Source organism: Adiantum capillus-veneris, chromosome 24, assembly GCF_014529385.1.
Source record: "Adiantum capillus-veneris isolate H3 chromosome 24, ASM1452938v2, whole genome shotgun sequence".
Classification (NCBI taxonomy): domain Eukaryota; kingdom Viridiplantae; phylum Streptophyta; class Polypodiopsida; order Polypodiales; family Pteridaceae; genus Adiantum; species Adiantum capillus-veneris.
The window spans coordinates 44,324,678-44,337,677 of NC_140954.1; the positions used below are offsets into that span (position 1 = coordinate 44,324,678).

Below are 13,000 nucleotides of genomic sequence, written 5' to 3' on the forward strand. Positions count from 1 at the left end.
AGGTCAACTGGTTCATTGTGGTGGAGAAAGGAATACATTAAGATGCCATGGAAGAGGAGTTGTGGCTCAAACTCATACCATTATTATGGAAGAGCCAACATTAGGAGACCTAGCTAATGAGAGAGTAACTTTGCATCCTTGAAACTTGAGAAAGGGAGCATAGAAATAGAAGAATCATCAAGCTCCTGATCAAATGGATGGATTTTTCTGAAAAAAATGTAATGTGGGAAGACAAAATGACTCTCCTTAAAGATCATCCGGACCTACCTTTGAGATGAGGACATCTCAATTCTTCAAATTGGGGAGAATGTAAAGTCTCTTGCACCTTTGGAGACTTCAAGTTGGGGAGAATGTAAAGTCTCTCGCACCTTTGGAGACTTGTTAATAAATTAATTCCGAAAGTCTACATGTATGTGCTCGATTACATAATCAATTGTGTTGATTGCATGCCCAATTCTTCATCATGACATCTTGTTTGTGGCCTAATTATCACTTTGCTAGCAACTGTGAGAAGCAAATCTACCCAAAAGTAGTGTTCGTCACCCTTCTCCTATGATCGACGACGAAGAAGAAAATACTCCAAAATGTGTGTGTGTGTGTGTGTGTGTGTGTGTGTGTGTAACAAAGGGGGGGGGGGGGGGGGGGGGGGGGAGAGAGAGAGAGAGAGAGAGAGAGAGAGAGAGAGAGAGAGAGTTGGGGAAGGAGGGGGAGGGGAGACAATGTGAAGAGTAGGCACAATGGCGGGGGGAGAGAGAGAGAGAGAGAGAGAGAGAGTTGGGGAAGGAGGGGGAGGGGAGGCAATGTGAAGAGTAGGCACAATGGCGGGGAGAGAGGAAGAGTAGCAAGGCATACCGAATACGCGACATGCCTTGCTATTAGTCTTTTAAATTTGGTCAGATATTATCGTGTTTAGGACCGCGTATATTACCACGTACAATAAAAGGGACGTTGCCATGTATCAAATGTTGCAGATATCTCTTTTTTACAACCTCCAATCCCTTCAACGTCCCTTTTGTACACATTTCATTTTTTAATATTTTTTTGTTTTTTATTATTATCATTGCTTTTTTAATAGTCACAGTCATTTCACTATTGAAACTTTAGGGGTTAGGTTCTCTACAAACTATTTGTTTGTAGTACTCATAAATAAATATTTATTTTTAAATATTCATTTAGTATTATCACTATTGAGAATCTATGTGTTATAGAATCTACAAACAATTTATTTGTAGGTCCTATCATTTTTTATGAAGATTCTACAAATCTAACACCATTTCACGCATGCACACGATGAATAAGACGATCATGGTCCTTCGCACGGTCCGGACTATGATCGTGGGCTCAAGGACAACAAACTCCGTTGCCCTTGTACTAAGTGCAAAAGAGCAAGCCCTCGCTTGAGATATGTTGCCCTAGAGCATGAGGAGAAGGAGGTGCTTTGGATCCCTCGACAGAGTGCTCAAGCCATTGATGGGAGCACCACACCCTCCTCCCCCCCTTGCTTGATGATTCTCCCCATTGGTCTGTGTTTGGCAGTGATGCAATGGTGGCAGGAAAGGCCAAAAGACAATAGCAACAGAGCTTCACACAATGCATGGCGCACAACGGGGGTTCTACCTCGGTAGCTCCTCAATACACACCTGAGGGGCACATTGAGGTTCAGGATGAGCACATGTTCAATCTCGTTGACAAGTTGTTGGAACATAAGGCGAACATGTGCAAACAGGATTGCAAACCATGCACTACTTACGCACAAAAAACGGAGGATAAGTTTCTTTTAAAATTTGAGCGCTTGAACACCCCTCTACAACAATGCACATTACTTAGTGCTTCAAGCATCATTGGAAGTCCTCAGCTTGCAAGAAAAATTTGATTGGAGCTCGATTGAATGAATTTTGTATTAATTGATTCTTTAGCCTCCCCTAGCATTTGTATTAATCAAATCTTTAGCCCCCCCTAGCATTTGTATAAATTAATTCTTTATTTTGTTGTAGTTTGATGGGCAAGATGCTTCGCAAAATCACAAGTGGTAGAAGTACGTATATACAGGCTATCAGGAGCATGGCAAAGGGTTGGAGCAGCTACAAACTTTCCTGGGAAGACATATAGCAGTGGATGTGTATAGATGGTGTGGTTTTTTAGACCATATGGGCTCCAAAGAGGGCCAATTTGAATGAAGAATTTGTAAAGTGTTGGTTTTTTTCTTGGGGATGTGGAGCTTGAAGTGTTGAAGGAGCAAGTCCAAACGGCTCATCAAACATAGCCAGAGTGCTCAAGTTATGGGAGTTTGAAATTGAAGGTGTTTCTAGATTTGAGACGGATGTGGCAAGTGATGCCAGGTAGTCTGAGCTAGTTGGGAGCTACCGATGTGTAGTGCTTGATTTATGGATCCTGCTGGTCTTTTCAGGTCGGCAATCGAAGTCAGGATGAGAGAGATATTAGTAGATGAAGGTTTGACAGGGATCAACTCTAGGCCACTTTGACTGCTTTGGATAGCATGCAATCTGGTGTTTTTGGAGGCTCGACCAAGTTTTGGCTTGTGCTTTGTAGTGTATGGAGTGAAGAAGAGGAAATTTTATGTCGATTGGAGCTTGAAGCGTGAAGTTTTTGTAGGTTGAAGTATGAGGATCGTGTCGACCGCATGTGATCTGTGTTTTTTTTGCATTTTGATGTTGGTCGTTTGAGGCCACATGAGGCCACACGAAGGTGGGAATGCAATGGGATTGGCACGCTCTGAGGGAAAAAAACTGGGATTTCACGCGGAGTTGCGACTCGATCAATGGATTCTCAGGCATGAATGGCAGAGCACCCAAGGAGGGGCAAAACAATGATTTTTTTAAGAAGAAAACGGGGATTTCACTAGGAGTTACGACTCGATCAGTGGATTCTCAGGCAGTGAATGGCAGAGCACCCAAGGAGGGGCAAAACAATTTCTTTTTTTGAATTCAGTTGGGAGCTTTTGGTGAATTTTTTCACGCTTGGAGGGGGGCAAGGGCGAGCCTATGAGTGCCACGTGGCTTTAGTAATACCCACATGTGGGCACATCAAACACAACCTTGGGGTTCATATAGAGCACAATGGACTTTCATTAAGCAACGCATGGAGAGAAGCGAGAGCTCCAAGCAAAGTTGGCTATGACTGTTGGCGGGTGGCGGCTCTGTGAAGTGCCTGGCGGGGGGGCGAAGATGGCGGATTTGGCGGCCGCGGCCGGCACTGACTGTGGAGGGTGGTAGGTTGGTGGCGCAATTGATTGCTGACATGGCAGGGCCAGTCCGAGGTGGTTTCCCATGCTCACAAGGGCTCCAATACTTTTGAAGAGAGAGAGGGGGAGCATCAACGGTGCCGTCAGTGCCCCCAAGGGTGCTGTTCATGTGTGAAGTTGGAGAGAAAGGTGCTGAGGCAGTTCCCATGCAGTGGAAGAGAGAGTAGAGAGTGGAAAGTCGGCCGAGTGTAGGCCAAGTTTCCGGGCCATGTATATATGTTAAAAATGGAGTATGACATGTGTTGGGAAATGCAAAAAATGCCAAAAAGTCTTAGTTGATTTGATGAGCCAGAGGACAACCTTTTTTTGGCTTTTTTTAAAGCTTTGGTAATTCCCTTTTGAGGGGTGTGCTCACAAAGTGGGGAGGTTCTTTTCCGAGGTAGGCGAGTTGGGAGGACCGAGTGTTTCTTGAGCCGAGCTGCGGCTATGGTGATAGTGCGGAGCCGAAGGGCTGCTTGTTGATGTTTTGTGCTCTGTGATGGCTTGGAGCTATCTTTGTAAATGGTCGTGTTTGAAGGGAATCCATCATTGCTGTGAATTCTGTGTCGATTTCGCCTTGCCCCTTGTCTTCTTTTTCGTGTGCGTGTATATGTCAGTAGTTGTGTCCCCCGATGGTCTGTTGTGCACAAAGAGATTGAGAGAGGTTGTGTGTGTGGTGAAGGCCATGAATCGAGTTGTACAAGGTGATTGGGCCTTGTCTGTGTTGTCGTATAGAATGTGTGTGTACAATCGTGCACAAACGGTGTTTTGCCTATGAGTTGTGTGAGTTTTGAAGGTGAACTCTAGTGGTTAATGGTGATGTGCATATCTTGGGCTATAGAGAGGCGTTTTGACTGTGTGCCAGGCGTGTTTCCCTTTCCCCCTTCCTACCGTCTCTAAGGACACTGCGATGGGATTATTTATAGCCTTCACATTTTCATATATTTCTTGAGTGATGTTGTTAACAGAATAAAAATCGCATCAAGCAATATATACAAGGGATAAAAACGCTAAAGCTCCTGCAATTAAAACCTTCAATTTGTATCGTATATAATTTTTTAATGAGCCTTTATGGCCATTGTTGTATATTATGGAGTGATGTATCTCCTCGATAAATATTTTGTAAATTTGAAAATCTGTTAATACAACAATGCATCTATATAGTGTTGTGGATTTTTCCCGTTTTTGTCTCAACAATATTTGTCTCCCCATTTACATCAACCCCCCGAGGGGTTTTTTATCCACATTTAGCATCTCCTATTTGAGTGGGTGCGTTGGAGCTACATATAGAACCCACATTTATGCTATATATAGCTAGGGGTCCCCACTATATATATGTACTCAACGTGCACTCTTTACACACCTTGGGGTTCTACATCGCTTGTCTCGTCTCCCTCTTTCCTCAACTTCTCTCTTGTCTATGCTCGTCTACCTGCGCTTTCCCTCCAATTCAACATTTGAAACAATGGGTACAACGGCTATCTGTGTGTGTAAGAGGAGAATGGGATGGGGGGGTAGAGAGAGAGAGAGAGAGAGAGAGAGAGAGAGAGAGAGAGAGAGAGAGACATGCTCTAACCATGGATCTTACATCCCCATGTGCGTGTAACTTGGCACAAAAAGAAAACTAGAGACCTTTTTATTCCCTAACTTATTGTATTCTCATAGTTCCTATCTTCATTAGTATAGCAATGCCACCTCCATCATCGTGGGTGACTTCAACTCTCCTAGCTTTTCTCTCTCTCTCTCTCTCTCTCTCTCTCGTCATTGATGGTCCTTCCATTAGCTTTATATGGTTATCATGTCATCTGTTGTACACACACTCTCTCTCTCTCTCTCTCTCTCTCTCTCTCTCTCTATAAAAGTAATCAATGACAATGCCAACTTTAACTTGTTTCCAAACATACCGTGGGGTTAGAGGCCATGTAGCCATAGGATCCAGAGGAGAGGTTTCAAGCTAGGAGAAGGTGATTAGTGATCTATGATACACATTACCGCTAAAAAATCTACTAGAGCTTTCTCATGGCATGTCCCCCCCCCCCCCCCCCCCCCCCCCCCCCCCCCCCCCCCGCGCGCGCGGCCTCATGGGGCAAAAGCAAGCCATTTTCTACTTGGGGATAGAGTATACCATGCTTCGCCAGAAGTTCTATATGCCATACTATATTGCTATTTGGAGCATCGTTCCCAAGCCCATGTATGCAATAATAGAGGAACCAATGCACTTCTCTTTAGAAAGACTGCCCACACTCACTCACACACACATGCAAAAAGAGGGTCATGAAATGACCGACGTCTGCTATAGGTAGTGGTGCTTGAGTGCACACATTGCGAGATACGTAGTGTTGCAACTATCCTAGACTTTGTGACACACGGAGTGGTAGTCAAAATCTCTCCTCCCTTTAAGATAGTAGATAGGCATTTGCAACAATAAATGTTTGGAACATGAGGTACTAAAGAGACTTGCAACCATTGAAACAGTGGGTATAACACTATTGGTGTGTTCAAGGGGCAAAGAAAGAGAGAGAAGGGAGGGGGGAGGGGGAGGGGGGGGGGGGGGGAGCGCTTGCTCTAACCATGGAACTTACCTTCCTATGCACGTGTCACTTAGTTACATCAGCACAAAAAATATTGTAGGGTTTTCCATATTCCTTTACATAGTCCTAGATCACTTTCAATGGACATCAAACCATGGTCATGCAATTTAGTAAACGAAGCATTACCTTGATAGGTGCCATCCAGATCGGCATTTTGCCCAAAGCTTACTCCCTTCATGCCCATGTCACTTAGTGTTCAGGGGGAGAGAGGTCACAAACTACCGTTTGATTAGGTAAGGTCCAAAATCTAATAGAAGGTAGCACTTACATACATTATGGCCTTGTGATGAACTTAGTAGAAGGATCCTCCAAACTTACACAATATACCTAACGGCAACGGAACCCAGAAAAGAAAACGTTGCAACTACAACTCCTCTCAAGGTGACAGCAGGTAAAGACACTGATTCCTGCTAGGTGAAATTTACAGAGGTTTGTTAGTCGTGACTAGACTATCTGTAGAACCTGGAGGGCAGTCGAGGGGAGAGGTTGACCGTCAGCGATTTGGCCATCATGACCGTGAGCCCAAACTGTTCGGTCATGTCGACGTTGTGACCGGGGGCAGGGCTCCAGTTGAAGGCTTGGAGGAGCCGCGCCAAGAAGAGGCGCACATTGAGCAGGCCCAGCTCCCAGCCCACGCAGCGCCTGCGCCCAGCGCCGAAAGGCAGTAGCTCAAAATGCAAACCTTTCTCTTCCACGTCGCCCCCTACAAACCTCTCTGGCCGAAAGGCCATAGGATCCGTCCACGTCGCTGGGTCCCTCCCGATGGCCCATACGTTCACGTAGGCTCGTGTACCTGCGGGGAGCTCATAGCCTGCCACACTGCAAGCTTGCATCGCCTCCCGCGGCAACAGTAGAGGCGCCGGGGGATGCAGCCGAAATGTCTCCTGAACCACCGCCCGCAGGTACGGCAGATGCTCAATATCCGCATCCTCCACCAGCCGCCCACTTCTAACCACGCTCTCTATCTCCTCCTGGGATTTTTTCAGGCACTCAGGATTCAACAGAAGTTCCGCTAGCGCCCACTCCGTTGTGATTGAAGTGGTGTCAGTTCCTCCCAAATACATGTCCTGCACCATTACATTCATGAGCCCCTGTTAATTAGCGCTCAAAAAAGTGGGGAAATTCCTACATTTAGCAGTAGGACCCGCCGTGTCACCTTAGAGCTCTTGGTTCACACAGACAAGCAGGCAAGCTTAACTTACCAGAACTATTGCGGTTATATTGTCGTCAGTAATTTGCACATCTGCAGTAGAGTTCTGCTCCGCTGATGCCGCCGCCAGTATAAGCACATCGAGTAGATCCTCAGGGCGATTACTAGGCACTGGCGACGACCTGGAACGGAGCTCCTCTCTCCTCTGCTCAATGATTTCTCCCAGCGCCTCCTGCACCTTCCTCTTCACAGCCTTCATCCTTTTCTCCCACCCTTGCAAGTCCATCCACGCCAAGCCGGGAATGAAGTCTCCCAGATTGGGCACCCCCAGCAGGAGCATGATTTCGTCGATAAGCACAACCATATCATGGGTGCTGCCGCTGGAATTGAGGTCTGTGTATCTCTTGCCCAGGGTCATTCGGGAGATGATGTTGTTCGCAGCTTCCTGCACAAGGGGGCGCACCGAGACAGGCTGACCTATGAAACGGCTCAAGCCGCAAATGAGGTCGCGAGCCTCCTCCAGCCTTATAGGATTGAAAGTCTCCAGCCGCCTGGGGTGGAAGACATGGTTCATGCACACCCGGCGGATAAGCTTCCAGTACGGACCGTAAGGTGCAAAAGCCAGGTCAGTGGAGTTGAAAAGCATGTGAACAGTGCCAGCTGTGCTGGGGCGCGAGGCGAAGGTGTTGTCAAGGGTCTGCAGGAAGGCCTTGGCCATGTCTGGCGTCGACGCCACCACGTACACGGAGGATCCCAGCCTTAAGGACATGAGAGGTCCATACTTGCGGGCGAGCTTGGCCAGAGATTGGTGGGGCATGGCACCCAGAACGTGCAGACTTCCAATCAGGGGCCATGGCCGAGGCCCAGGAGGCAGCTGGCCGCGATTACTCGGCCCAGCAACTAATTTTCTCACGAACATATAAGACAACAAGGTTGTGCACACCGCCGCAGTGACCAAGAAGGCCATTGCGGCATTCTGGTAGGGGTGTAGCAGAGAAACTACTTGCTGAAACTTGTCTGCCGTAATCATCTGCATGGACCTAGGCCTCGTCACAGAAAATGAGCGGGAGATAAGGGACAGTGATACTCGTAGCCCAGGTCCCAGACCTTCGACTCTTATATCATGTGTGCCCTCATCAGTCTTCTATTCATTAGCTGTCAACAATAGGCTAGGCTGGCGTTTATTATTGGCGCTTTCGCATTCGCAGCAGGCCCCTGTTTCTTGGTTGAGGCTGTCGTTACCTGCCTCTGCGATAAGCGTAGAAAAGACTCGTCACTATCTCACACGGGGTCACCAAGGGGGGTTATAGGGCCTAAATTTGGGGGCGTTGAGCGGCTTTTGATCTCAGCCATCCAATCGCTTGGTGAACTAGGGGTGAATTCGGAGTGAAGTCGGGGACAAAAATGACGCCTTGAGCTCACTCCAAGTTCACCCCTAGTTCACCCGCCTCCCGGGGTGTGGGTCAAACCTGAGACCTCGCGGTAGCCACACGAAAGCCCTACCATCACGCTAGCAAGCGTCGCTATCCATGTGGGCATGGAACACAATCACACCCAAGTTTACCCCGCCCTAGTTCACCCTAGTTCACTGAATGATCCAACGGTCCACATTAAAGCTGCTTCGACCCCCCAAACTTGGGCCCGAGATCCCATCTGAGCCACACCCCCTGCCATATAGTGAGGAGGAGAAAAGGGACCGTTCCCTCAATCAAGCGTGTCGTCTAGTAGACAACGAGGACAAAAGGGCATGCAGGCTCGCAACCTTTTCAACTCAAGCACAGACAAAGGAGATGATGCCATAATGCCACCTTAACGCTTCTGTAGTGCCACAACTCAGAGTCTCAAGTGCAAAACCTACAGTTTCCTTAAGCAATGGTCACGTGAGGCTCAGTTATCAATTATTTGGTCAAATAACTGAGCCATGTTTTGGTCCCACGGACGTAACTGAGCCTCCTGAGTTCTACTGAGCCGATGATTTTGCAACTATGCCGATTTTGGCATAGTTGCACAACATTATCGGCATTTAATGCGTGTGAAACTTTCCAACTTTAATGAGTAGAGTTGCTTTATCAATGTCGCTATTGCCCAAGGATCGGAGGCATCCCTTCCAGCATTGACACTTTGGAAAGATGCTGGCCATACTCACTGTCTCTCTCTCTCTCTGTCTCTCTCTCTCTCTCTCTCTCTCTCTATATATATATATATATATATATATATATATCACCGAAACCTTTCTTGCCAACTCCAGTTCTCACCCAAGTTGTCACCTCTAGGTGTTGGTACGTAGCTACAACAAAGGAGACACTTTCACCAGCGCGTGACCATGGCGAAGATCCTTGCACGCTGCTGTAACTCTGAAGTAGCATAGTAGCTGTCAATTGCGCACAATTGATGACTAGGCTTTGCGTAACCACGCTCTTAGAGGGCCTTCCCATAGATGAGCTCATAGGTCTGTTGAACGTGCTGCCAAGATGAGAACTACTGCTAGTTTGGGGGTTGGTTGAACCACCCTCCTGAAGCACCTCTCGCCTCCAGAATTGCACATTGCCCGCTCAATCCAAACTTTTCAAATTGAAGACCATGCACACGCAGAAAGAAACTGATTGCCAACTTGCTTTATACTAGCTGTAGCTAGTGACAACGAGTGGTATGGGGTTGCAAATCTTGCGATCCTGATTTCAGAGGGCCGTCCAAGTTGGCAGGCTAGCCATCAAAAAGCCATGTTAGTGGCCATATGGAAAGGCACTCTACCTACCTTATCATATGTAGAGTACATACAGGCTACAACCAAGCTCACTGTCTTTGATTCATTAGATGTCGCTAGGTTGGCGTATCTAAGAACATAAGTTATTATAGTTGAGCCCACTGTGAGCCTCCGCAATCCGACCTCGTGCAGCATGCAGTGCCGTGCACCTTTTTTTTGACAATTTGTACCCCATCATAGACCCTCTAGATGCCTTGTTATAGGGCCTTGTAATGTGCAAGGGTTATCCCATACTCCCTATATTGCTACCAAATAGGTAGAGCACTTTTTTGAGCACTTCTAATGAGTGGAGCCTTGAGTGTGTTTCACCCACCACTGTTTGAAAAAAAACGGGATCCACTACATTTTAACTGGCTGAAATTGTAAAATCCCGTTAGATTTTAAGTTGCTTTTAGGAAAACCGGGAAGTTTACACAAGTTTTAGTGTGATTATCGACAAAATCTTAAAATTTTGACCTAAAATGGAGAGAATTTCAAGTTTTTCTTTATTTACACTGGTTAGGGAAAATGTATTTTTCTAGCATGTTACCCACCCTCCACAGTTTAGAGCACCTAACCATATAGCAGGTAAAAGCATCATTGATCTAATGGCCCTTTGAGAGTTAATGTGGACCCTTCAACGATGGTGCTCCAATCCCATACTCGAGCGCCAATGAAGGATGACTAAGCAAAGACAAAACACAATCTGGTGCGAAGGTGGAGTGTTCCAAACACGTGTTCTGTACAACAACCCTATCAACATCAATAGCATGTTTGGATCACACGACATGGGAGAGAGAAATAGATTGATGAATAAGAGAAATATGGAGTACGCAGAGTAGACAGAGGAAATAGGCTATTTGTATTGATATAAGATAATGAGTACAAGATCATGTCCAACCTCCCGACCACCCCCGAGCTATCTCACTCTCACTCTCAACCTCAATCTTGTGCACAATCTCAATCACAATCACACTCTCAATCTCAATCACAATATCGATCACAATCATAATTGTACAGCCTCTCCGATTACATAGTCTCTCTTTCCCAAATAAGTAGTTGGAAAGTAGCTATTTTTGTCTTCTTCCTCCTGTCGTTAGCATCAAGGCCAAAAATAGGCTCAAAAAGAGATGTCCTCTACACAAACACAAAACAACCCTAGAATTCTTGTCCATTTTCATTTGACTGTAGCTCCCAAACGGTTTTGAATTTAGTCGGTGTTGTCTCATATGAAATTTTCCCCTTTGTCAATCTCTGTGATGCAAAAATCCATCTCGTGATCGGATTGGCAAAAAATTTACTTGCAAATTGATAATTTCTACAAAAACAACGTAAAACAACATTTTCTCACTTTTTCCTTAATCTATGGACTGAAACAAGCACCAAAACGAAGGAATCTAAGAAAACTCAAAGAAACAATATTTTTTCTCATGTTTAGGACTACATTTCCCGCATTTAAAACTTTTCCAAATTTCGACCTTAGCACCCTCTAAATTGGCTCCCAAAAGGTGTCACGGGTCAAAATTTGAAACTTTATAAAAACAATCAGAATAAAACCCTAGACTGTGGAAAAAGTCTAAAATGACCGAATTTTCTTCTAAACAAAAGAAATGGTAAATATTTGCAAAAATAAGTCCTGTTACATTCTGCCCTTATCAAAATTAACTCTGACTTCAGAGTTGGAAGGAGGGGTATTCAACTGCCAAGCATCTAGATCAACCCATGAGGCATCTTCTACAAGATACATGTCCCAATTAACTAAAACTCAACAAGAGTTCTACTCCTAAGCTGCCTAACTCTAAAATCAAGAATTGTTTTTGGTTCTATTTTCGGTGATCCATCATCTCAAAGATTATATGTCTGTTGTAAAACATGTAAAGGATTAGCCACCTACTTCTTTAACAAACTTACATGAAAAACCGGATGTACTTTCAAAGAATTCAAGTTTATAAACAAGTAACCCAACCCTCTTCAAAACCTTAAAAGGGTCAACAAACCTTGGGACAATTGCCTACCCTTACCAAGGATCAAATTGATACGCTTGGGAGCAACCTTTAAGAAAGCTAAATCTCCTACATCAAAGGATAGTGGTCTCCTATGCTCATAGTACAATTTTTGCTTTTTTTGGGCTTCCTTAATGTGATGTCTAGTCTTGGAAAGCTCTAGGTCCATCTTCTCAAGCATTTGCTTTGAGACTTCTATCTTGTTCTTAAATTTAGGAAAATTTAAGGGAGTTAAACAACTGCAGCTATACGTAGCTTCAAATGTGCCATTTGAATAGACGCATGCCAACAACTGTCATATGCAAACTCAACCAAAGGCAAGTAGTCTACCCAATTTTTCTGCCTCTAACTCACATACATCCTAAGCATGTCTTCTAATACTCGATTTACCTATTCAGTTACTCCATCTGTTTAAGGATGGAAAGCAGTGCTCATTCTTAGCTTTTTTCCTATGGCCTGAAAAGTAGCCTTCCAAAAGTTGAGATGAACTTAGAGTCACAGTCAGACACTATGTTTATGGGCATATCATCATGCAATCGAAAAATATCCTTAACAAACAATCTAGCAACATGCAAGGCAGTGTGAGTCTGTTTCATTGGAAACAATGTGCCATTTTTGTCGATCTATTGACCACAATGAAAATGGTGTCAGAATTTCCTCTACTTGTAGGTAATGTAGTGATGAAATCCATTGATATGGATTCCCACTTTTACCAAGAACATCTAGAGGCTCTAACTCACAAGGTAACGGCTTCTGTTCAACCTTCACTAGTTGACATTCTAAACATTCTCGCACATACAACAAGATATTAGCTCGCATACTTGGCCAAAAGAAAGAGCTCTTCAATTTAGCATATTTCTTAATAAACCCAGGGTGTCCCGCAAATGGAGTGTTATGAATTTCCACAAAATTTGATGCTTCAAAGAGGAATTTGCAGATACACACAAGCGATCATGATAATACAAGTTACCCTTATACAAACAGAACTCAATGTACTGTAAGACATGGCATTCCAGACAAGATTCTCCTTGAGCATTTAGTGTACCGCATTCCAAAACCTGGATGAAGCTCAAAACTCCCAAATGGCACACCGATCGAGGCGACATACTGAGACTAGTCCCCCGTTGAAACTTTAACCTGCGATATCTTGGCAACCAGAACTTCGATTGTTGATCTGAAAAGACAGATGCACTCCACAAATTGAGCACTTCATCCCCATGTATTCTTCATCAGCAGTTGCCCAATCCGATACGTATCTGCAAACATCTCGAC

General features: G+C 45.0%; 1 protein-coding gene across 1 annotated transcript; it reads right to left on the reverse strand.

The window, feature by feature from the left end:
* Positions 1-6,043: 6,043 nt before the first annotated feature.
* LOC147426292 (flavonoid 3',5'-hydroxylase 1-like) lies at positions 6,044-8,132 on the reverse strand. Its single transcript, XM_086498734.1, has 2 exons — positions 7,035-8,132; positions 6,044-6,899 (listed from the first exon to the last, which is right to left on the reverse strand). Exons 1-2 carry the CDS (start codon positions 8,016-8,018, stop codon positions 6,282-6,284), a joined length of 1,602 nt encoding a protein of 533 aa, XP_086354860.1. The 5' UTR covers positions 8,019-8,132; the 3' UTR covers positions 6,044-6,281.
* Positions 8,133-13,000: the final 4,868 nt, after the last annotated feature.